The sequence below is a fragment of the Eumetopias jubatus genome, unplaced genomic scaffold (genome assembly GCF_037043125.1).
Source record: "Eumetopias jubatus isolate StellerSeaLion01/CBP00866 unplaced genomic scaffold, mEumJub1_p1.0 scaffold_3, whole genome shotgun sequence".
Classification (NCBI taxonomy): domain Eukaryota; kingdom Metazoa; phylum Chordata; class Mammalia; order Carnivora; family Otariidae; genus Eumetopias; species Eumetopias jubatus.
Window position 1 is genome coordinate 28,437,120 of NW_028274809.1, and position 23,004 is coordinate 28,460,123.

The 23,004-nt window shown below is 37.7% G+C and overlaps 1 protein-coding gene across 5 annotated transcripts in view; it reads right to left on the reverse strand.

Annotated features, from left to right (window-relative positions):
• Positions 1-11,651: 11,651 nt before the first annotated feature.
• The window catches only part of PIKFYVE (phosphoinositide kinase, FYVE-type zinc finger containing), a 74,228-nt gene continuing 62,875 nt past the window's right edge, over positions 11,652-23,004 (reverse strand). For 4 of the 5 annotated variants that reach the window (XM_028112197.2, XM_028112199.2, XM_088021573.1 and 1 more), the window contains 8 exons: positions 21,400-21,564; positions 19,929-19,988; positions 19,094-19,270; positions 18,211-18,314; positions 17,349-17,477; positions 15,997-16,258; positions 15,528-15,602; positions 11,652-14,789 (listed from right to left, as the gene is read on the reverse strand). In XM_028112197.2, the coding sequence (XP_027967998.1) occupies positions 14,674-14,789; positions 15,528-15,602; positions 15,997-16,258; positions 17,349-17,477; positions 18,211-18,314; positions 19,094-19,270; positions 19,929-19,988; positions 21,400-21,564 (1,088 nt within the window). In that variant the 3' untranslated portion in view covers positions 11,652-14,673. The other variant, XM_028112200.1, reaches the window with a different exon arrangement.

A 23,004-nucleotide genomic window follows, 5' to 3' on the forward strand; every position in this document is an offset into this window, starting at 1 on the left:
GGCAGCTGGGGTGACCTATAGGGCCACCTAGCGATCCCTAAGTACAGAGTAATACCAAAATTTCCCTGAAAGAGCTTACGTTCTTCCTGCCTCTGTGTCATGGTTCAGTAACTAGAGCAGAAAAAAGCCTGAAGGCTGAAGAATCCATCTCCTTGTGAGTAGAGATCAGACTTCTGGAATGGGGTGGAATGAGCAAGTTAAAGCAGAACTTTCCAGCCCAAGTTTCCTGCATCCCTGATCCATCTCTCCACCCTCTCCATGCATGCATTACCTGCACAATTCCTGCATTGACCGGGGAGCTATTTGATTCTCTAAGGTTGTGGATACATGGCATCGAAGTAGCTCATCTATGTCTTCTTTTAAAACTCAAGTATGGTAAAACCATTGTAGAAAACAGTTTGGTAATTTCTCATCACTATAAACATATACTTGCCATAGGACCCAGCAAGGCTACTCTTATGTATCTACTTAATAAGGTAGCTATGATTACCCCCATTTTATCAACAAGTAAACCAAGGCTCTATGAAGGTAAGTGACTTGCCAAGGCTGCAGGGTTCATGTGTGATGGGAGCTGAAATAGGAATTCAGGGGCATTTTCCCCTCTTTCCTATGAAACATAGCATTCCATTATAGCATGGTGCTTACTTAAAGAAAAAAAAAGAAAAAAGAAAAAGAACCAAAGATTTCCACCCAAGTTTATCTTAAAAAGGAAATAGAAAAATGAAAGGAAACATCTTTAATGCCTCATTATTAAGTAAACTGTATTTTTCAGAATATTTTTATTGTACTGATTTTAACACCATTCATGCATTTCTTGTTCTATTAAAGTATTTGAATATTTAATATGCCTAATCAATTTTGTGTGGTGCTGACTTCATGAAAATGGGGGTTGTACAATTATTAACTGAAAATATTATACTTGAGCTTTATGGAAACCAAATTCTCCTTTCAAGACTGGCTTGGGAGCAAATAAAAAACACGGTCACTTGGGTAGATGTCATAAGTTAAACAAGACTTTTTTTCCCCTGGATAACAATTTTACATTCATTTGCAACTAGCTTGCTAGCATACTATTACAGATCTGTAGAACCCACCTTCAATAATTTCTCTATTCTCTAGACAGGCTTATGTTTATGTCTACAGAATAGAGAAATTACTGCAGGTACACTCTACAGATCTATAATATTAGGCTAGCAAACAAATTGCAATGAATGTAAAATTGTCTTCCAGGAAAACAACAAAAAATTATGTACTTTGATTATTATAAATAGGCCAGGATTTTACCTCTAATTTAAGATGGAAACCTCACATGATGTGTAAAGGTGATGGTCTGTCAGAACAAAAATCTTGATTGCACCAGAAGAATGTTTTACATCCTTTGTAGTAACAGCTGGTTAGAATCCAAAGAGAATAACTCAGAACAGGTATCTCTGAATGTATTGTTGGCATTACTCCCGTTTGAGAGGAAGTGGCTATTACTGAATTTTACTGAAACAGAAATAACTTTTCATTGCAGAAGAGGGTCTTCCTTATATGGGAGTCGGTATTTTCAGTAAGTAAAGAAGATCTTCAACTACATGAGTCAAAAACACAATAACAAACAAAAAAGAAAAGAAAAATGCCAAAATCTACACAAGGACAGATCAGGCTCTGTTTCTAACTTCCACAATCTTGACCTAGCAATAAATGCTTGCCTGTGGTTTCAGGATTGAAATTAATTTAGTAGGAGCCCCATACAAATCTAGCAACAGCCCTTACTAAGTTGGCTACTGTCTTGCCTTCCTGTATTTTTCCACATCCTTATGAAATTCTTGAACTTTCACAAAAAGGTCATTATATTTCTAATATGTATACTTCTTTTCTGAAATCCTTATAACATTTGCATGTGAAAGGCCTGGCTTGATCATTTTAAATATTTTAAATATTTGATAATTTTAAATATTTGCCAAATCCACAGAGCAATAGAAACTAGGGAAAGCACACCCTTTGTCAGATGCCCTGAAAAGTCGGTTCTACCTGGAAACCCTTGAATGTCATGGCCACTGAGTTGGCTCTATACTTAAATTAAATCAAAGCAGATCTGAATTCTGTTAGAGCTCAAGATCAGTCTTCAGCACTAAGGATACCAGCTCTGTCTAGGAGACCAAATATACCTGAATAATTGAATTTTTCCTCATTTCAATCTGAATTCCTGGCTTTATGTTCATGGATAGCACACTTTAAAAAAAAAAAAAAAGCATATGGTCTCAAGTCCCTGAAGGAGAGGGGGGAAGCATTAGGTGCTGAAGGCAGTTGTCAATCAAATGTACCTTAGATACTTGAAAGAGGCATTTTTTTCCCCCTTTTGTAAGGGGAGGGGAGCACATACTAAGGAAAGCTGTAAGGGGACCTGGACTATTGCAGAAAATAGAGCCCATCCATGTGAATACGACCAACGCATATGCTAAAGATGAGACCAGGAAATAAAATCCTGTGTCTTAAGAGTGGAACCTAGATTTTAAAAGATGATTCAGATGAGTGTTTCCTTTTTTCTGACTCTTACTTAATTGCCTGTGTGGGTTGGGGAGCAAGTCCAAAAATAATAGCTAAAACCCTGTAGGTACTCTTATAAATCAATTTACCAATTGTAAATGAGCTTTTGCTGATCAATTCTTGCGGTAACATGAAATTTCAACTGCAAACAAGGGCAAGTTTTACAAAAGCATTTAATCTTCAAACAAAGTGTATCTGATGAAAATCATGTATTTGCCAGTCCTGAGTTTATTTATATGTACGAAACACATTAAAATAGACCAGCAGGCATTTTGATTTAAATAAGAACTATTCTAAAATAATATGGATAATAAAATTCCTTCTCAGACTTACCTGGTTAGTCTTGTTTGTAATACTTTTTAAAGTGCTAGTTTACATTAAAATCACAGTATTTCAAGCAATGCAATTTAACACTATATTATCTTGGCAAAAATGCAAGCGTTACTGATTGGCAAACACAGAAGCAACGTAAGGCTAAATGTGAATAGTATGGTGAAGTTGGCATGCTGTTACAATGTGTGATATGGCAATAGAAGCATTAATAATTCCTTTTAGAATTATTACTGCCTAAATATTGTGTTAGCCTCTTAGAGGCTGTGAAGAGCGGGCAATGCCCACCTCACCTGATGGGCATTTATTATGCACAAGCGAGAAAAAAAGGAAGCCCTAGGACCTCTATGGGCTTCATGGAGAGCTAGAAAAGTCCTTGTTATTCATGAGAGGGTAGCAGCTCAGGCAGCTCGAAAAAGTGCTGGAGACACGGGCAACCAGTCAACCCCTCAGAAGCCAGCTTTGTCTCACTCCCTCCTCTACTGTCCCCACTGAACTCATGACTCAGCTGCATTCTCAGTTTCTCCCTCTGCTGCCTCAACTTACGCACACAGTGCCTGCTTCTACTGCCTTCTCTGAAAATCCAAATGACCGAAAAAGAGAATTTGACTGAATCCATTAGGCGCCATCCAACATGGAGTCTTTCTATTGGACACACTCCTCAAACCAGATCATCTCACAGGCTGGTGGGCTCTGTACGTCTAGCCTATTTGGACAATTGTTTGGGCATAAAGAAGGGTTGGGTCAACCAGTGAGGGTCATGATAACAACCACATCACCTGACAAGAATCATGGGAGCTTATACAGAAGAAAACTGTGGTTGCCTAAGTAGCGCTCTGTCCCTAGGGGGCCATGGCCTTGTCTCCAGTTCAACTCTGTGAAGAACTGTTATGGGGGACACAGAAATGAGTAAAGAAAGGTCCCTGCCTTCACAGAGCAGCTTCAAACTATTAACAGTATATTTTTAGGGGGGATTTCACTTAGGTGTCTTCACAAGGGTTTGGAGTTACCCTCTGCCTTAACTTAGAGAACCTCCCTCACTGAGCAATTCAGGTTGTTCCATGACAAATGCCTAAAATTAGCTGTTCACATTAAGCGGTCTTCTCCCTGACATTCAGTTGTCAGGGAGAGGCAACACTTTGCAAAGCAGACTGTATCAAGTTCACATCATAAAGAACAAATAAAAGATAAATCTCTTCTAAAGTGACTGAAACATAGGATTCTTCAAATCAGGAAATTTGTCATGTAGCTAATTGAATAAATATTCTCAGAGAATAAAGCTTACCTCCATTCACAAAATAAACATTTATTGGTCTTTACCTCACATCTTATGGTTATTTGCTTTATATCCATTTCCACCACTGAACTGCAAGCTACTGGAGACTGCGAATGAGGTCATTCATCTCTGCAACAGCAGGACCTAGTCAAGAGTACATGTTCCATATATGTTTCTTGATTGATTGAGTGAAGGTATTTATTACCACCAGTAGACACAGAAATATGTTGCTGATGCAGTATTGTGAAATAGCACACACACCATGTCCATGGGAAGGAGCAGATAAAAATCTCACTCTGGTGACAGAATGTACCAGATAGCAGCTTCCAGGCTCAGACTAAGGCAGTGCGTATCCACCTTCCATCATCATCGAAGGGCTTGGATTTCTCAGAGCCATCACGCCCATTTTCTGTAGTGTCCCTTACAATGCATTCCCTTCTAATGGACAGAAGGAAAAAGCAATACCTCTGACATTAAGAGCAATCTCTGCAATTTCCCTCTATGGGTATTTAGAAATGAGCAAGGAAAAGCTACAACAGGGCCCTTATACAATGGTGGTATGACCAGTCCAAACAGATGTTACTACAGGAATCACTTCTAGAACATCAGGGTGTGCTCTTCTGGCAGCAGCTTGAGCTGGACTCTCCCTAAGGAGTATTTCCTTAATGATACCATGTTGTGGTTTGGTACTTTATGTGGTATCACTGGAAGGAATGATGATAATCAGAATCTGAGTGGCTGGCTGGAGCTGCCACATGGGTTTCTCCCAGATCAATCGGCATGTTAGGAATAGAAATGCCCATTAAATTCTATGTGGAAAAATCTAGAAGTACCTACCAAGCTCTGCTACCAATAAGCTATAGGGCAATTAGTTATACCTAATGTTCAAGACATTCTTGAACAATCCTGAAGTTCAACAGCATTTTCAAGATGAGAAGCTAAAAGGCATAATAAATATGGTGGCAACACCAGGAGCCTGGTTCAGGGTTCTTTGCTCCCCAGAACATGCTCTGCCAGGTGATAATGTGTATCTGTGTATAGGATCACAATTATCTGCTGGTACTTCAAGCATATTTTTGCATATTGAATTAAAATTTTCTTTCCTAGGGGCACCTGGCTGGCTCAGTCAGTTAAGCATCAAACTCTTGATTTCAGCTCAGGTCATGATCTCAGGGTTGTGAGATCAAGCCCCACATCAGGCTCTGTGCTGGGTGTGAAGCCTGCTTGAGAATTCTGTCTCTCCCTCTTCTCCCCTCCCCCACAAAAAAATAAATACAATTTTTTTTCCTAGTTGTCTATTTTAATTTGTTGCAGAAAACAGGACTTCAATTAGAAGATTGGATTTTTTAAATCATTTTTACAACAGTCATGAAGAGAGTATTACTTTTTACTTTGATAGAGAAAACATTTTATCTATAATTCAACATAGCATTTAAATATAATCTTTATAAATTCCTTCTGATTTGGGCTTCTGCTTCTGGCCAAAGTGAAGCAGTAGGGTCCAGATTTACTGAAACAATCATGAAACCAGGCAAAATCCAGAGAAAGACAATTTTCGAAACTGGGTATCAGCCAATAAAGGACAGCGGATCCTTCAGGGGTGGGAAACAAAGGTGAGCTCACTTTGTCCCAGATTATGCTCGGAAAGTTTTGAGGCCAAAGCAGAGGGAGGCGCAACTGAGGAGGATCCTGTTCTACTCCTTGGGGAAGACCCAAGGCAGCTGAGTTCGTGGGACAGAGTACCGGAGAGGAGAGGGCCTCACAGAGACAGAGCCCCAGAGATCTGTGGCTGATGGGTACCCAGCAGGACTGCTCTTACATGCATGAGGAAGCTGCCCACAGCAAGATGGCAGGGAAGGAGCCATCAGAAATGCAAGTATACATACCTCTTTTCACTTGCCTATCTTCTTCTAAAGAGCAGTTGGTTCTTTGAATTGGGGAAGGAAGAAAGTATTTTAATAGGATAAGAACAACAAAGGAAAAAACGACACTCTAATCTCATTAAATTCAACATCTCTAGAGTGAGGCCTTCCTATCTACAATATAATCACTTGTTTTGTTTTTTGTTTCAGAAAAAAAAATTACAAGATAGTATAGTTTCCATACACCCAGCTTCTACTATTGATATCTTACATTTAATAAGGTGCAACTGTTACAATTAATGAACTAATATTGATGCTTTCTTCTTAAAGTCCATACTTTCAGATTTTCCTAGTTTTTCCTAATGTCTTTTTCTGATAGTCACTCATTTGTACTTATGATTCTATTTCAGTGGTGTATGGACAGCAAATTTATCAAATATGTGCTCTTTCAAATGAAAAGCTTTTAGTGCTACCTTCATTTGAAAAAAGAATTACAATTCTGAGTAGAAAATACTAAACTAGGGGTGCCTGGGTGGCTCAGTCCGTTAAGCATCTGCCTTTGGTTCAGGTGGTGATCTAGGTGTCCTGGGATTGAGCCCCGCATCAGGCTCCCTGCTCAGTGGAGAGTCGGCTTCTCCCTCTGCCTCTGTCCCTCCCCCCTGCTCATGCTCAAGAGCTCTCTCTCTCTCCCCCCCCCTCTCAATAAATAAATAAAATCTTTAGAAAAAAAAATACTAAACTATTTTTAACTTACACCTCCATCTGAAAACTACACATTCTAAGATAGAACAGACTCGTGTCAAAAAGTAGCTTACAAGGCACTTAGGACTCTGGTAAAAATTTTTGGGGCTGGGGGGGGTCCCCTCACCCCAGGGGTCCCTCTAAGAGCTTCCTATAGCTCTGAAGAGCTAGTTAGGAAATCTTAGAATCTAGTACTCCAGAGCCCTCTACTGGCCACTTCTCACCACTGCAACCTCATTTTGGTCCATTCTTAACCCTAACAAACTCCCTGGAAATACCTTCCTCCCTCAACGGTAAGAGCAGGGGCGACTTTTATGATACCCATATAAGTGCAATCAATGTCTTAAAGGTGAGAATTTATAAGGTTAAAAGTTTCCTCCACCTTGTTATACAAATTCTGAACAATTTGAAAATTTTAAATGTAAAAGCAGAAATAACAACCGATCAGAGCCATATTCAAGACTGCTAACTCCAAGGATGCTTTAAAGGATATTTACTACAGTAAAATGATCATTTCATAGCTTTTACTTTCAGTTTTAAAAATCAGGAATAGAGATTTTGGCGGGGCGGGGAACCTTCTTTCAATAGGTGAAGACATTGGGAAAAATTCCTAGGGCAGCAACTGGTAGTCACATCTCATTCATGACATTCGATTTCAAAACACTTACTTGGGTCTCTCCCTTCTCTTTTGTTTCAACCTAAGACATCAGAATACATGTTCTAGAACAGAAGATTTCTTTTGGGCATGAACTGTTAAAAAGATTGCAATCTTTACCAACCACAATGGAATAAAACTACACATCAATAGCAGTAGGAGAACTGGAAAATTCATAAATACGTGAGAATTACACAACACACACTTGAACAACCCCAAGTTCAAGGAAGAAATCAAAAGGGACATTAGAAAATATCTTGAGACAAATGAAAAGTTAGACACAACGTACCAAAACATGGGATAGAGTGAAAGCAGACTGAAGGAAGCTCAAACATGTGAACATGTATACTGAAAAACAACAACGTAGCTTTATACCTCAAGAACTAGAAAAAAAGAACAACTAAACCCCAAGGTGGCAGATGGGAGGATATAATGAAGATTACCGCAGAGAAAAAGTAGAGACTAGGAAAAAAAAAAAAAAAAGAGTTGGGTCTTTGGAAAGATCCATAAAATTGACAGTCCCTTAGCTAGATTAAGAAAATAAGACAGAAAACTCAAAGAAGCAAAATCACCAATGAAAGAAGGAACATTACATCCAATGCCACAGAAATAAAAAGGATCGTAAGAGACTACTATGAACAACTGTAGGCCAACAAACTGGATAACCTACAAGAGATGGATAATTTCCTAGGAGATACAATCTACCAAGCCTGAATCATAAAGAAATACAAAGTCTGAACAGAACTATAACTAGTAAAGAGATTGAATCAATAATCAAAAACCTCCCAACAAAGAAAATCCAGGACCAGATGGCTTCAGTAGTGAATTCTATCAAACATTTAAAGAAGAATTAATGCCAATCCTCTGAAAACTCTCCCTAAAAATTGAAGAAATGGAAAAACTCCCAAAATGATTTTATAAGGCCAGCATTACCCTGATGTCAAAGCCAGAGAAAGACATTACAAGAAAAGAAAACTATAGGGCACTATCCCTGGTAAATAGAGATGCAAAGATCCTCAAGAAAATACTAGCAAACTGAATTCAACAGTGCATTAAAAGGATGACACACCAGGACCAAGTGGGATTTATCCCCAAGAGGCAAGAATGCTTCAACATATGAAAATCAATTAATGTAATATACCACATTAACAGAATGAAGGATAAAACCACTTAACCATTTCAATTGATGCAGAAAAAGCATCTGACAGTACTAAACACACTTTCATGATACAAACACTCAACAAACGAAAATTAGACAACTACATCAACATGATACAGGTCATATATGAAAAGTCCACAGCTAGCATCACTCTCTATGATGAAAGACTGAAAGCTTTTCCTCTAAGGTCAGGAACAAGGCAAGGATGCCCACACTCAACATTTACATCCAAAATAGGCAAGAAAGCAAAATAAAAGGCATAGAAAATAAAAAGTAAGACTAAAAAGATCTGTTTGCAAATGACATCATCTTATATGTAAAAAAACCTTAAAGAGTATATACACCAAAAAAAATGTTAAAATAAATTTGGTAAAATTGCAGGATAAAACATCAACTCAAAAATCAGTTGTGTTTCTATAAACTAACAATGAATAATCTGAAAAGGCAATTGAGAAAACAAGTCCATTCATAACACATCAAAAAGAATAAAATACTAGGAACAAACCTAACCAAAAGGTGAAAGACTTGTACTCTGAAAACTACAAAACATTGGTGAAAGAAATTTAAGGCAGCACAAAAGTGGAAAGACATCCTGTGATCATGAATTAGAAGATTTAATATTGTTAAGATGTCCATATTACTCAAAGCAATCTACACAATCCCTACCAAAATGCCAATGGCATTTTTTTTTTTTGCAGAAACAGAAAAATTCATCCTATAATGCATTTGGAATCTCAAGGGACCTCAAACAACCAAAACAATTTTGAAAAAGAAAAAGTTGGAGACCTCACACTTCCTTATTTCAAAACATACCTCAAAGCTACAGGAATCAAAGAGTGTGGTACTTGCGTAAAGACAATTAAATGGGATTCAGAAACAAACCCTTGCTTGTATGGTCAAATGATCTTTGATAAGGGTGCCAAGACCACTTATGGGGAAAAGACGGTCTCTTCTACAAATGGTGTTAGGAAACTGGATATCCACATGCAAAAGAGTGAAGTTAGACCCTTATTTTACAACATATAAAAAAGTTAGCTCAAAATGGGATAAAGACCTAAAACTGTAAAACTAGAAGAGGGGGAAAGCTTCAAGACATTGGGTTTGGCAATGATTTATTGCTTATGACATCAAAAGTACAAGCAAAAGGAGATAAATGGGACTATTTCAAACTTAAAAAACTTTTGTGCATCAAAGGACACAATCAACAGAATGAAAAGGCAGCCTACGGAATGAGAAAAAACACTAACAAATCATATATCTGAGAAGGGGTTAACATCCAGAATATGTAAGAACTCCTACAATGCAACAACAACAAAAAAAATCAAGAAGCCAAATTTTAAAATGGCCAAAGGATGTGAACAGACATTTCTCCAAAGATAATATACAAATGACCAACGCACATACGAAATTATACTCAACATCACTAATCATGAGAGAAATGCAAATCATAACCACAATGAGGTATTACCTCGCACTCATTAGGATGGCTGCCATCGAAATGAGTAAGTGTCAGAAGAGACATGGAGAAATTGGTACCCTGTATGCTGTTGGTGGGATTGTAAAATGGTACAGCTGCCAGGGAAAACAGTATGGAGGTTCCTCAAAACATTAAAAAAAAAAAAAAATAGAACTACCGTGGAATCCAGCAATCCCACTTCTCTGCATTTATGTGAAAGAATTTTTTAAAAGGATCTTGAAAGTACATTTGCACTTGCATGTTCATTATTCACAGTATTCACATGTTCATATTATTCACAGTAGCCAAGAGGTGGAAGCAATTCAAATGTCCACTGATGATGAAGAAAATGTGGTACATACAAACAACAGAGTATCATTCAACCCGGAATATCATTTTTTTTTAATTTTATTTATTTGAGAGAGAGCACGAATGCACATGATAGAGGGATGAGGGGCAGAGGGAGAAGCAGGCTCCCCGCTGAGCAAGGAGCCCAATGCAGGACTGGATCCCAGGACCCTGGGATCATGACCTGAGCTGAAGGGAGATGCTTAACCATCTGAGCCACCCAGGTGTCCCTCATTTAACTTATAAAAGGGAGGAAATGCTACAACATGGATGAATCTTGAGGATATTACACTAAGTAGCATAAGCCAGCCACAGACAAATCCTGTATTAAAGAACCTAAAGTAGTCAAATTAATGAAAACAAAGCAGAATGGTTACCAGAGACCAGGCTGAGCAGGAAGAGTTGTTCAATGGGTATAGTTTCAGGTTTGCAAGATGAAAAATGTTCTGGGGGTATGATGTGCAATGTGAATATAGTTAACACTACTAAACTATATACTCCAAAATGGTTAAGATGATACATTTGGGATGGTTTTGAACCACAATTTTTTAATCTTATGGTTAAAAATCTTAGTTTTGTTAAGCACTGACCCAGGAACTGTGCAAGAAATGAATTTCCACCACAGGACACTTCCAGGTGGGTGGGAACAGAGAACTGGGTGCCTGGCTCCTGTGCAAGGACCTTCCCACCACAGCAGGGGGTGCTGCCCAGCGGCTCTCGTGGCCCCGGGGGAGCCCAGGCTCGTGGTCCTGGGAGAGCAGCTGCGCTCACAGCTGCAAGGCCGCAGCACAGCTGGATCCACTTCAGGGAGACTCCTCTGAACAGGCCGGGGACCAATTAACACCTTAGAGCGCCTGCCAACGAGGCGAATCAGCCATTCCCGCTGAGAAAGGGCAGTACTTTGTTGAGTGTCCCATCAGGAAAGCAGAAACACATGCAGAGAAGGACGGCAGAAAAGGTGAACCCATTGCTGGCAGAAGCAAACACACAGATTTAAGACCTCTTTTTCGCGGACCTAAGGCCATTTACTAGTGAAAGACTTAAATTCTCTGGTGGGGAAACTGAAGGGCAAGAGAACGAACAGAAGGCAATGCTTCCGGGGCGAGGGACAGGGGGCGAGGCTTGGGCACCAAACTCCATCTCCCCTTGTTAATTTCCTCAAGCTGATCCAAAACGAAGTGAAGCTGATTCTCAGTTTATTGTAAGTCTTCTTTATTTACAGTATAAGTCTCCAAAAGGTCAAGGCAGTTTTATCTCTTAAATAACATGTCAATCATATAAAACATCTAGAACCAAAGTAGAGAAATATATACAATATAATACATTAAGTATTTTCAATATTGTTAATTGAATTCTTCATATTAAATTAAAAGAGGATATTATGATTTACAATGTCATTTCTCTAGTTAAAATTAAACCTGTCAAAAGACATAATGTACATTCTTTTTACAAAACCAGCACAGCAGCATTAATAAAACTGCTCATGATTGTAATTTTTGTTTTTCTATAATACACTGCACCCGTGTTACAAAAACAAACAAAAAGGCATTGCACTAGTTTGAATACTGCGTAAGTCAGTATGTTAATACTTGAGGAATAATGAATGGCCTGACCTGTTTTACCATGAGGCTCATTCACAAGAGTTTTCATTCTGTTAGCTAAGCAAACTTTCTAGTAGATGACTTTTCCTTGGCAGTTTTATACAAGCCCACTGCTAATGGGTAAAATGCCAACGAGACACTGACGCCACCAAAACCAATACAAACCTATTTACAATACCCAATAAAAGCCAAAGCTAGAAAACCACTCACTGCTGGATCGAGAAAAAAATTGTAAGCAGCACTTTTTGTAGGAAATTTTCAATGTCTATAAATTTATTCAACAGACTACAAAAGGGCCTTCAATAGCCAATTCCCCTTATTTTTCTCAGACTTGAATAAGAAAAAAGTAAATCTTTTTTATTTTTCCACGAAGTTTTGATGGCATCAAAAACCTTCACATTTATAAATAAGATTTTTATACAATGTAACACATTCACAGAGTTTTCTTGTGCTACTATCAGTTATTCTCAGGATTCATATTTTATTCTAAGGAACAAAGTATTAAGATTTCTTCTTCAGTCTTAACTTTTCAACATCAATATTCTCCAAGCCAAGGAAGGGAATTCAAGAGAGGAGAGTGGTCAGTCATTCAATGCTTAACACCAAGGAGCACAACATTGGAAACGCCTTATATATACATATGGTAGTGACCTCAACAAAAGCAGCCGGGGCTGAGGATATAGTTCAACCACTCACAAGTTCATTTCCCTTTCATTAAGACAGTTTTAAAAGGACAGATCACCCTTGCAAGTATTGCTTCAGATGATATTATACTGGAATTTTTTTAGCCATAAAATCACCTAGGAGGCAGCAGTGCTTTAAAAAATAGTTCTTCAAGTCATGGGCCAGGAAAACAAAATCAACATGACACATACTACTGTCAGGAGTTATTCCAGTGGTGGATCCAAGTTATACATAGCAAGGTGCTGAGACGAAAACAAAGAAAGAAACAACCTGATCACAGTGAAGGAAAGCTAACTTCTCCTGCGGTGTGCACGACTGAGGGTGCAGGAAATGGACAGGTAAATAACCCTAAGTATCCTGCCTGAAAGAAAGAACAGAGACAAAACAGTGTTTACAATTCAAAAGGAGATGCAAAATCCATTGTTCTGGACTCACGAGAAGTTAGGTTCCACCCACACATTTCTTTCCTGCAGGAACCCGGCCTTTTCCAGTCTGTAATATCAAAATTAAAACCACTAATGTTCTGTGCATTTTCAGAAGGCACACCACATGTTTTTAAAAAGTGCTTATCATCAGTCCTAAGTCCTTGGCCAACTTGTTTCTAGTACAAAACAAACCACGTATCCAATAAGCACCAAACACCAAACTAATGCTTTCATTCTCTAAAGCAAACTTTCCGAAATGTTCCTATTTCACATACTTAAGTTTTTGTAACTGGAATGTACCCAGATTTCTTTTTCTTATTTTGTGAAAGTTACAATAGAAATGTGCTATTATAGGAAGACTGAAAAGAGGAGAACTTTATAAAACTTTATAAATCCAATTACCCTTGTTGGCAAAAGCAGCACAAGGCAGTATTTGGTGTTCTGTTACGTCCTCAAAGTCAGTTTAGTACTGTATCTGATCACTTTTAAACAAAAACTCTATTAAACAAGAAGTTCCTTACTACAAATATTTATCCCTTAACATTTCTCAATAATCAGAACTGGCTTAGAAACTGGTGCAGAAAGTTAAGAAACGGATGTCCGCACACTAGAAACCTCTTAGTTTTACAGATGTCACTTAAATTGCTATTTATATTGAAAAAGACACTTTACCTTTACAGAAAACAAGCAAGTGTTTACCTCTCACCCAATTTCTTGGATAAGGTCTAATTTATTTTTTCCGTTAAAAAAAAAATCCTTAGTAATTCTCCCTTTGGGAAGTTAGTCATGATAGACTCATTTACTGTTTCCCTGAAAGCGGAAGAAAACCTAGAGTATGAGCATGTGTGGATAAGTGCAGTTTAACCTATTAATTGCACAAAAGTTATAAATAAGCTTAAAAAACAGTTCCAAAAGGCTTACATTAATGGCTAGAGTCTCCTGTCACCCACAGAGAAGACAGAACTTAAAAAACATCAAGCACCCTCAAAAACAAGGCAAGGTAAGCACACAACAGGATTCCCTATTTAAGTCAAATTGCTCAATAAAACAATAACAGACTGGGTCCATCTGTTTCACTGGCCATTAAGAGAATAATTCAGAATTTTTAAAGGTTTCAGAAATTCTGATAATAGGCGACATTACGCTGTTACATAAGAAACACAAAACAAATTCACCAGCTCTACAAATGCTAAGTAAAGAATGTGTCAAATGGGATGCTGGGAAAGCCACAATCTAGGAAGCATTATTTTCTTAACAGGACTGTTAACAAATCTGACACCCCATTTTTTCACCCTATCTCCTCATCTCTGACCATACATTCGTCTTTAGCCCTTTGAAATGTATCTATAGTTTAGCCTAAGTGGAAGAATGTTCACGCAACTTCCCAGCATAAGATAGCTAACTTGTAGGTATCAAAAACCAAAGTGCAAATTCACGGCGTTTTAACCCTTCAATTACAGATAGTCCACACGACTGGAGGATGGGGGGAAGGCCTTGGCATACAGTGGTGAACATGATGAAGAAATAAAACATGTAGCTTATTTTTGGTCCTTTGGTCCAGACCCCTTTCATTCATGGTCCATTTCAAAATCATGTGCTCCCTTTCAGCAGTTCAGACCTAAACCTGTCCAGTGGTCTGGTACCATCAGGAAATACTTGTCCATTGCTTCACAAAATCTAGTCCTGTACAACTCTGGAGAGACCACAGTTGGCATTTTACCTAAGATTATGAAAGAGCAAAGGGAAAAAGCTGTTACAGAGTTGATCAGCAGCTGACTTGAATAGCTATGTTCTTTCATGACAACTGCCATAAAGACACACACACACACACACACACACACATCTCAGAAAAGAGGTAGAGGTGTCCACTGTGCCACAAGACATGGGACAGGGCCTTCCTGAGAGGGGTTTCCATTTTAAAAGACTAGCTCTTGGGTCACCTGGGTGGCGCAGTCGGTGAAGTGTCTGACTCTTGATTTCGGCTCAGGTCATGTTATTAGGGTACTGACATCGAGCCCCGAGTCAGGTTCTGCACTGAGTGTGGAGCCTGCTTAAGATTATCTCCCCATTTCCCTCTGCCCCTGTCCCCTTCCCCGCCCCCTACTCTAAAAATGCGAGCCTAGCTCTTGCCTAGAGATGAGAGATGTATGAAAGCACAAATGGAGCTAGAAGTGCTTGGAGAACTTAGAAGATTTCAAGTGTTAATTAAAAACAACCTCTTATTCAGAATTATCTGGCCTTTTTTGGGTAACTTTTCATTCTGGTATTTTAACACAACTTTAAAACCAATTATTTCCCCACCTCTGCAATTCCCTTTATTATCTGATCATTTTGGAAATGATAAAATCAGAGATGACCACTTATTTTTTTAGAATTTAAAAAAGTACCCATTTTTTAAATGTTAATTGATAAGGAAGACATGAGAACAGTTTAAAGAATAAACACAAATTCTGCTCACCTTGTCCTCCTAAAATTCCTGTTGATTTCACAACCATCTCAAGCTTTTTGTCCCATGTAAATGTTCGAATATAATCTGTTCCAGGAGGGAAGATTAGCAGTACAGCTATGTTAGTAAATATAAGATTAACAGTAATTACTATTACTTCTCCAGTGTTTACTGAATGTTAACAACATTGCCAGACACTGTCCCAAGGGTTTTTTCCATATTAATTCTTTTAATCCTCCTAACAACTTCACAGGGCTTCCTTTATGAGTAACTTCTTGAATACAGGTATTTTTGGTAAAGATAATGAAATGAAATGACACTGAAATAGAAGGTAACTAGAATTTAAAAGCTGTTGTTGAATTTTCAAATCAAAGTTGGTGAAAATATTTAATAAGCTATGACTAAACCAGGTTCAGTATAATCTTCAAATTTACTCTGGCTTCAATCATGAACTATAAGTAGCATATGCTTACTGACTTACCTATAATTCCAACTACCAGCTCATTGCTAGTATCATCTCGCCCAACCAGCAAAGAATAATCTATAATGAGGTGGCTAGAAAGAAAGTGGGAGTCACTACGGATCGAGGCTCTCAGCACGGCTTTGGAATGAGAACGGATATACAAAGGGTTGTCTCGAACCATCTTTAAGAGATTTTCATCCAGCAGGACCACATCACAACTCTCCTTCCCAGTATCGGTTTTTACATTTCTATTCCGAAGTGAACCCTTCAAATCAAAAACCTAGCAGAAAGAAAAGTTTCTGTCATTTATGCATGAGTTGCATAATTAATTAATGTAATTAAATTGGAAATGCAAAAAAATTCCTTGTAGCCCATATCATTACATATACTTTTAAATTTAATTTTAAAACTTAATCATAACTTACATAAATATATTAAACATATCACTTATATATAAAATTATATGTAATGCATGCATTATAATTGTGCAATACATAAAGTAGATGGTGATAGGATTCATCATTGAAAATTAACACCTAGGTACTCAGTTACTCAAACACTTCAGGAATACATTAACCCACTTAATCAACTTTAAGAAACATTAACAAATAACTCCAAAAATATATCACTGGATCATAAAGCAGTTTAAAAACTAGATACAAACAGTCTTAGGAAACTTAAGAGTTTTGGTACCAAAACTCCATTCAATACTATGGCAATGTAGAGGCAACTGCATCTCTCTAGAAATGCTGGGGGTGCTAAAAGCCACACACTCAAAGGTCAGGGGACTTAGGTCCTCGACCAGTGCAAAGGGAAGTGTATTCTACAGATGAATGCTAGGCAACTGTTCCTGGCTCACAATGACATAAGGAGCTAGTGCCAGAACATAAAACAATCACATCACTAAGCACGCTCTTTCATTCAGCATAGCAAGACACTCTCAATGAAGAAATACATTCTAGTGTAAGCTCCTTATCTCCCCATAGACTGGAAATAGTTCAAGGACCAACACTCTGAAAGGTAGTGTTCTAGAATCTAAAACAACCTGAGCTCTTGGAATACCTGTGTGACTGTCATAAACTTAATTTTTCTATGTCTTAGTTTCTTCATCTTTAAAACTGAGATGGTGGGAACAGATCTGTCTTCTAATCCTAAAATTCTGTTTCTAGGATATTGGACAGGTTAAATTTTAAGACCAGTCTACAATATTCTTCTTTAGTCTTTCCTATAGGGTTCAACAATTCCAAAGTTGACTTTGGCCTAGCAACCGAGGTTTAATACTATCAAATAAGATGTTATTCTCTGATTCTTTATATTCAGGAACCAGAAGTGCAAAAGGTTCCAGTAGCTAAATGGTTCAATATCCTTACCTGTGCCATCTTTCTCCCATAGAAAAGATTTTCCATGACAAGGAGATCTAACTTCTTCTCAGTGTTGTTCTGAGAATTCTTATAACCAATTCTATAAACTCCAAGAATTTTGGCCAATGCAGTGGGCCTCTAATCAAGAAAAGATGAAAGTAAATTCATTTGTAATTTAATACCCATAACTGGATTATCCATGTACTATCCAAACACAATTTTCTATTAATATGACCAAAGAACTTTGAAAGAAACTTAAACCCTTGAATCTCAGGAGTAAGTAAAAAGCAAAACAGCAATGCTAATAAAAACCTTAGATCCTTCAGATTCTCCCAAAGGATAAGGCTTTATAATTTCTCAAAATCACAAATTTTATTATGACATGTAATTTCCCCCCAAATATGCAATAAACCTTAAATGGGAAAAAAGAAATCTTTATGACTCCTTTATACACTTACTGTGAGGAGCATTGCTAAATGTCAAGTGGGCAAACCTGACTGAGCCACTGGCTTCCTTTCTACTTAAGGACCCAGACACTCAGGTCTCAACAAATATTTCCCAGTTTTGTCTCAAGAAACTTAGAAATTATAACGTGCAGCTCTTTTCATCCCATCGTAATGTTTCTACACACACACATACACACACGCACACACTAATTAAATGCAATCTGCTGGCGATCTCTTGGCTCCTCACTGGCAAAGACAGGAAGGAGAGTATGAAATGAGTGCATTCTACCACACCTCAATAACATACCAGAGATCCAGTCACATCCCGTACCTATCTTAGCATGGAAAAAAACTGCCACTGGGACTCTGAGGAGGTGAAAAAGCCCAGAAAATTCTAATTACGGACCAAGGTTTGGGATTTCTACCTTTTGTTGAACAGCATTTGTAATATAATTGAAGTAGTGCGGTGCAAAGTCGAGGAAAGACTGGACTTCCAGACGAGGCATCTGCTTCAAAATGAATCTATCATCTAAAAGGCAGAAGTGTCGTATGTGTTTATTCAGTCACAGGATTTCCTGAGGTAATCTATAATACATCATTCCAAAGATCCCAAGTGATGTGTTTGCTTCATGGCTTTAAGGGAGATTTTCTGATGTCACAGAGAAAATTTTCATCAGAACACAGTTCTCAAGTAATTGAGGGCTCAAAGGGTTCCTGAGGATTATATAGTCAAGAAGCCTCTACCTTTGACAGTACCAGACCGAAATTCATAGCTAGATAATTACTAAGTAAAATTTTATAGACTCCTTTGTTAACAATGCAGTAAGTCACAGTTATGAAAGCTCTTATCAAGCAACATCCTTCCTGCTGCATTTTCTCAGATAATTTTGTTTTCAGGGTATGGAGAACGGAATATGACGTACAAATGGTCATCATCTTCTGTAATAAACCTTTGTAGGTGAAGAACCTAGCCTTCCTATTTTCAGTTTAAGTATTTATATTTTTATCTGTCTCATCAGCTCTGAGGAAGCCTTGTGAGTCTTCCAGAAGTTCTCTGTTACTATTTACATTTGTAGAAGTCAGGACCAGAGAGAGTTCAGTAAGGATCAGATCAATGTCTGTCTCTAACTGCACACCATATACATGTATATTCTTTTAAATATTGTTATTACATACTCTCAAACAGAAAAACAGAAAACTTCGTTTGCCAATTGACCATATCATACCGCCTCAGTTCAAGGGATTCACAGACTATCTGAGGGGAAAAGATGGCTACTACTCAGTCAGTGAGTGACTAAAAAGGCTTACCCTCAGTTGCATAGAAGGCAGCTCCTGATTTGCCCCCACGGGCCTGCCAGGGCGAGGAGTGGGAAAGAGAGCGAATGAAATCTTCTTCACTGCTGCCCAGAATCACTTCGCGCATCTTATGAAACTCTCCCGCATAGTACAGGCGACAGTAAAACTTGGCATTTGCGTCAGAAAATTCTATAAACAGAAGTGTTTTTAAAAAAGGGGGGGGGCCTTCTATGAATCAGAAATCTCTCTTCCTTACTGCCCACTTCCCATGCCCAACAAATTTGACCATTTCATTTTCTCCAGGATAGCATTTCTCAGGTTAAGTTTACACCCTTGTTTGTCAAAGTTCTGTTAAAATGATTCTCAGGGAAGACCGAAAAGCATCTTATAACCTTACAGAAAAAATCAAACAGAAAATAAGACCCATTTCTAATTTTATACTGGTTACTGTACTTTCATCATTATAATTTTACATCTTAAATTTTACTGTACTTATTATTCTGGATGATAAATTTTTAGCACCCCCCCTCCCGCCCACACACACACAATTCTAGACATCTGGTCAAGGCTCTGTGGCTCTAGATTACACAATAATTATTTAAACATTAGATATTAAGTCAAATTATACCTTATAAATTAAAATATAATTTAAATTAAATTTCTTTATACATTAAATGTTTATTTTATAAGCTAAATCTAGATTAAATAAAACTTATGTCAGCACACAGACTTAATATTCATTCCAAGAAACAGGACATTTATCTAGAATAAGCTAGAAGCCTTAATTAACAGTTTTCTCAATTACAGTTGCTCTCCCTGAACCAACATTATTTTATCGCATACTTACGAAGCTCCACATGTGGATTTATGAGTTGTTTCTTTTGTGTATCTCCTCCGTCCACCTCATCTAAAAAGTTTAACATCATTAATAAAGTCAAAGTTTTCAATGGGTTATCAGTTCATTTTGTCTGTTCTTTCCTCCCCTGACATAACAATAAAACCTAACAAGTCAATTCTTGTTATCCTGGTCAAGTCACTCTCGAGAAGCATTATGTGCATAATTAAACTTTATAAACTATTACAAAAATATAAGTACCTTTTGAAAGAGCAGTTTTCAGATGAAAAACAGAATTCAGGTTGAAGAATAACTTTTCTTATATTTGATTCCTCTGATAACAATATACTAACTCTCATTAAACTCTACCTCTGAAACTAATAATATGCTATATGTTAATTAATTGATTTTAAATAAAAAGAAAAGAATACAGATGAAAAAACAAAACAATATGCTAACTCAGCTCTTACATCAAGTTTCCATTACTTCTTTATCAGTTTATGACCATTTTCCCTGTGTGTGGAATAATGGTTCTCCAACAGCTTGAGATGCTTTGTCTTATAAAATACATAAAATATACTAGTATCTACTTCAGAGCTATTCTTTATATTTGATTTGTGTGGCAAACCTATGGCTAGATGCACTCTAATTATTACAAATTTGGAATATATTTCAATAGCTAGAAAAAGTGATCTTCCATGTTTCACATTTCTAAATTATTTTTTTCAAAGCACCAATGTCTTCCAAGGATTACAGCCCAACAGAAGTCTATAGAATACTTAAGATGATATTTTAATTACTAATGAAAATTTATTACACTTCCTTTTAGACTACTAATTCATGATCTAACCCAGGGGTTGCCAAACTATTTCTGTAAAGGGCCAGATGGTAAGTATTTTATTCAGTCATAACTATCCAACTTATCAATATGACACGAAAGCAGCCAATTAGTAAATGAATGGGCGTGCTTATGGTCCAATACAACTTTATTTACAAAATAGGTCAGCACAGTTTGCTGATGCCTGGTCTAACCCCATATTCAAACATAATCAGGTAGACATACTTTTAAATATCAAAATGAAGGTAGACATCAATGCCCTCAACCCTACAGAGACTGGGAAAGAAAGGAAATGTCTGAGGGGGTAGTGGAATGAAAACATCTGAGTATGTAACTGTGAGTTACAAGGTGAGATTGATGTTTTACATGTTTAATGTCACTTAGTCCCCAGGAAACCATGGAAGACATTGCTTTTGCCACTTTACAGGTATGGAAACTAAGGCTTTCTGATTCTACCACACGGTAAGTGATAGCAATGACAGCTAAAGCCAGTCGGACTCTACAAGCACCACGCTTTTTCCACGCTGCCATACTGAGGCATGAGAAGAGAGCCAACGCCCTGGTTTGGGCAGTAAGAATTATCTACTCAAGACAATAAAGGACACAAGCAAGTAAAATAAGCACATTTGGTCTCCTTTAACACACCTTGAGGCTCAATGCCTTGACTCTCCGTTCCCTCCTTGCCCGTCTGCCCAACCTGGTAGTAAGCACTATCTGCTCCACGTAAGGTCTCTCTCTTCTGGGAAGAGAGATCAGGGCTTTTCCCTGCTGTCCCTCGGAAGAAGGACAGCATTCCAGAAGCCTTTTTGGCTAAAAATAAAAGGTAACATAAGTACAGGTCACTGCAGGTGAAAAAATAAAGATTTTCAACTCAATTCTTTTGTTAGCAGTAACCATTATATGAGGGTAATAAATATGAGTCACACTGATACTTTCATTTGCACAGACTATCATTCCACATGTTTTATGGGGCCTGGGGAGGGGTTATTAGTCAAGCACTTTCATTATCAGAAATATAAAAGAAAAGCAATGTTCAGGTAGCTGTATATCAAAATGTGAGAAATTCTATAGAAAATCTTTCAAAAATTACTTTACATGGCAGTCATAATCTTTTTTTAAAAAAGATTTATTTATTTATTTGACAGAGAGAGAAAAGCGCATGCATGTGCCAAAGCAGAGAGGGACAGAGGTAGAGAATCTCAAGCAGATTCCCCACTGAGCACGGAGCCCAAAGCGGGGCTCGATCCCACAACCTATGAGATCATGACCTGAGCTGAAACCAAGAGACGCTTAACCAACGGAGCCACCCAGGCATCCCAGCAGTCATGATATCTTAAGCAACAAAATTTAGGGCTAAATTCTTATAATATTACAATAGATAATTAAACTAACACAAAGCAATACTATAATCTACAAGAATTCAGAGTTAAAAGTAACATCTCTATATCATTTATGTTCCTACATTTTAACACAGCAAAATCTAAGCTGTTTTCAGCATTTTTCAGAAATTTGTGTAAGACGGCCAAAAATATTACTAAAGCTTACTCTATACTTTCATGCTTAGTTTTGAGATTAGTATATATATATATATCATCTATGTGTGATCTATGAACTCATTAGCATACATGATTCTAATTTCATACATTTACCATCTACAAAATCCACATAAAATGTCACTCATAAAGTGCTTAGTTAGGGTGGTAGACACCATTATGACGTCCTTAAATACCCAAGCCCACCTTGTTCCTTGCTGAAAGAACTGCAGTTTTGTTTGGGGCAGCAATGTGGAGAGCCCTAAAATATAAATCACGACTTGTATAAGCAACTAGGGCAGAGCTGGTCACTACAATCTCAGTCTCCCTTGCAGGGAGGGGTGACCCTGAGACCCAGTTCCAGCCAAGGAGACTAAAGGAGAAGCCTCTGCATGCCTAATTAAAGGAAATAGCTGCAGCTTGCAGCTACCTCCCTTCTTTCTGCTTCAAATGGAGACCTGAAATGGAACATTTTGATCATGAGGAAAACTTAACAGAATCGTGAGAAACTACCCCTCTCTTGTCATGACAATGCTGACTAGCTGGACCAATGCCAGCAACCACCTGCCTCTGGACATTGCTATTTTAGAAAAATACCCTGTCATTTGTTTAAGCCCCAATAGTCACTTGAGTTTTCTGTTATTTCTAGTGAATACATTCCTGACAAAGTCAAAGAGACCTATGTTCAAATCCTAGCTTCCACTACCTCTGTAATCTT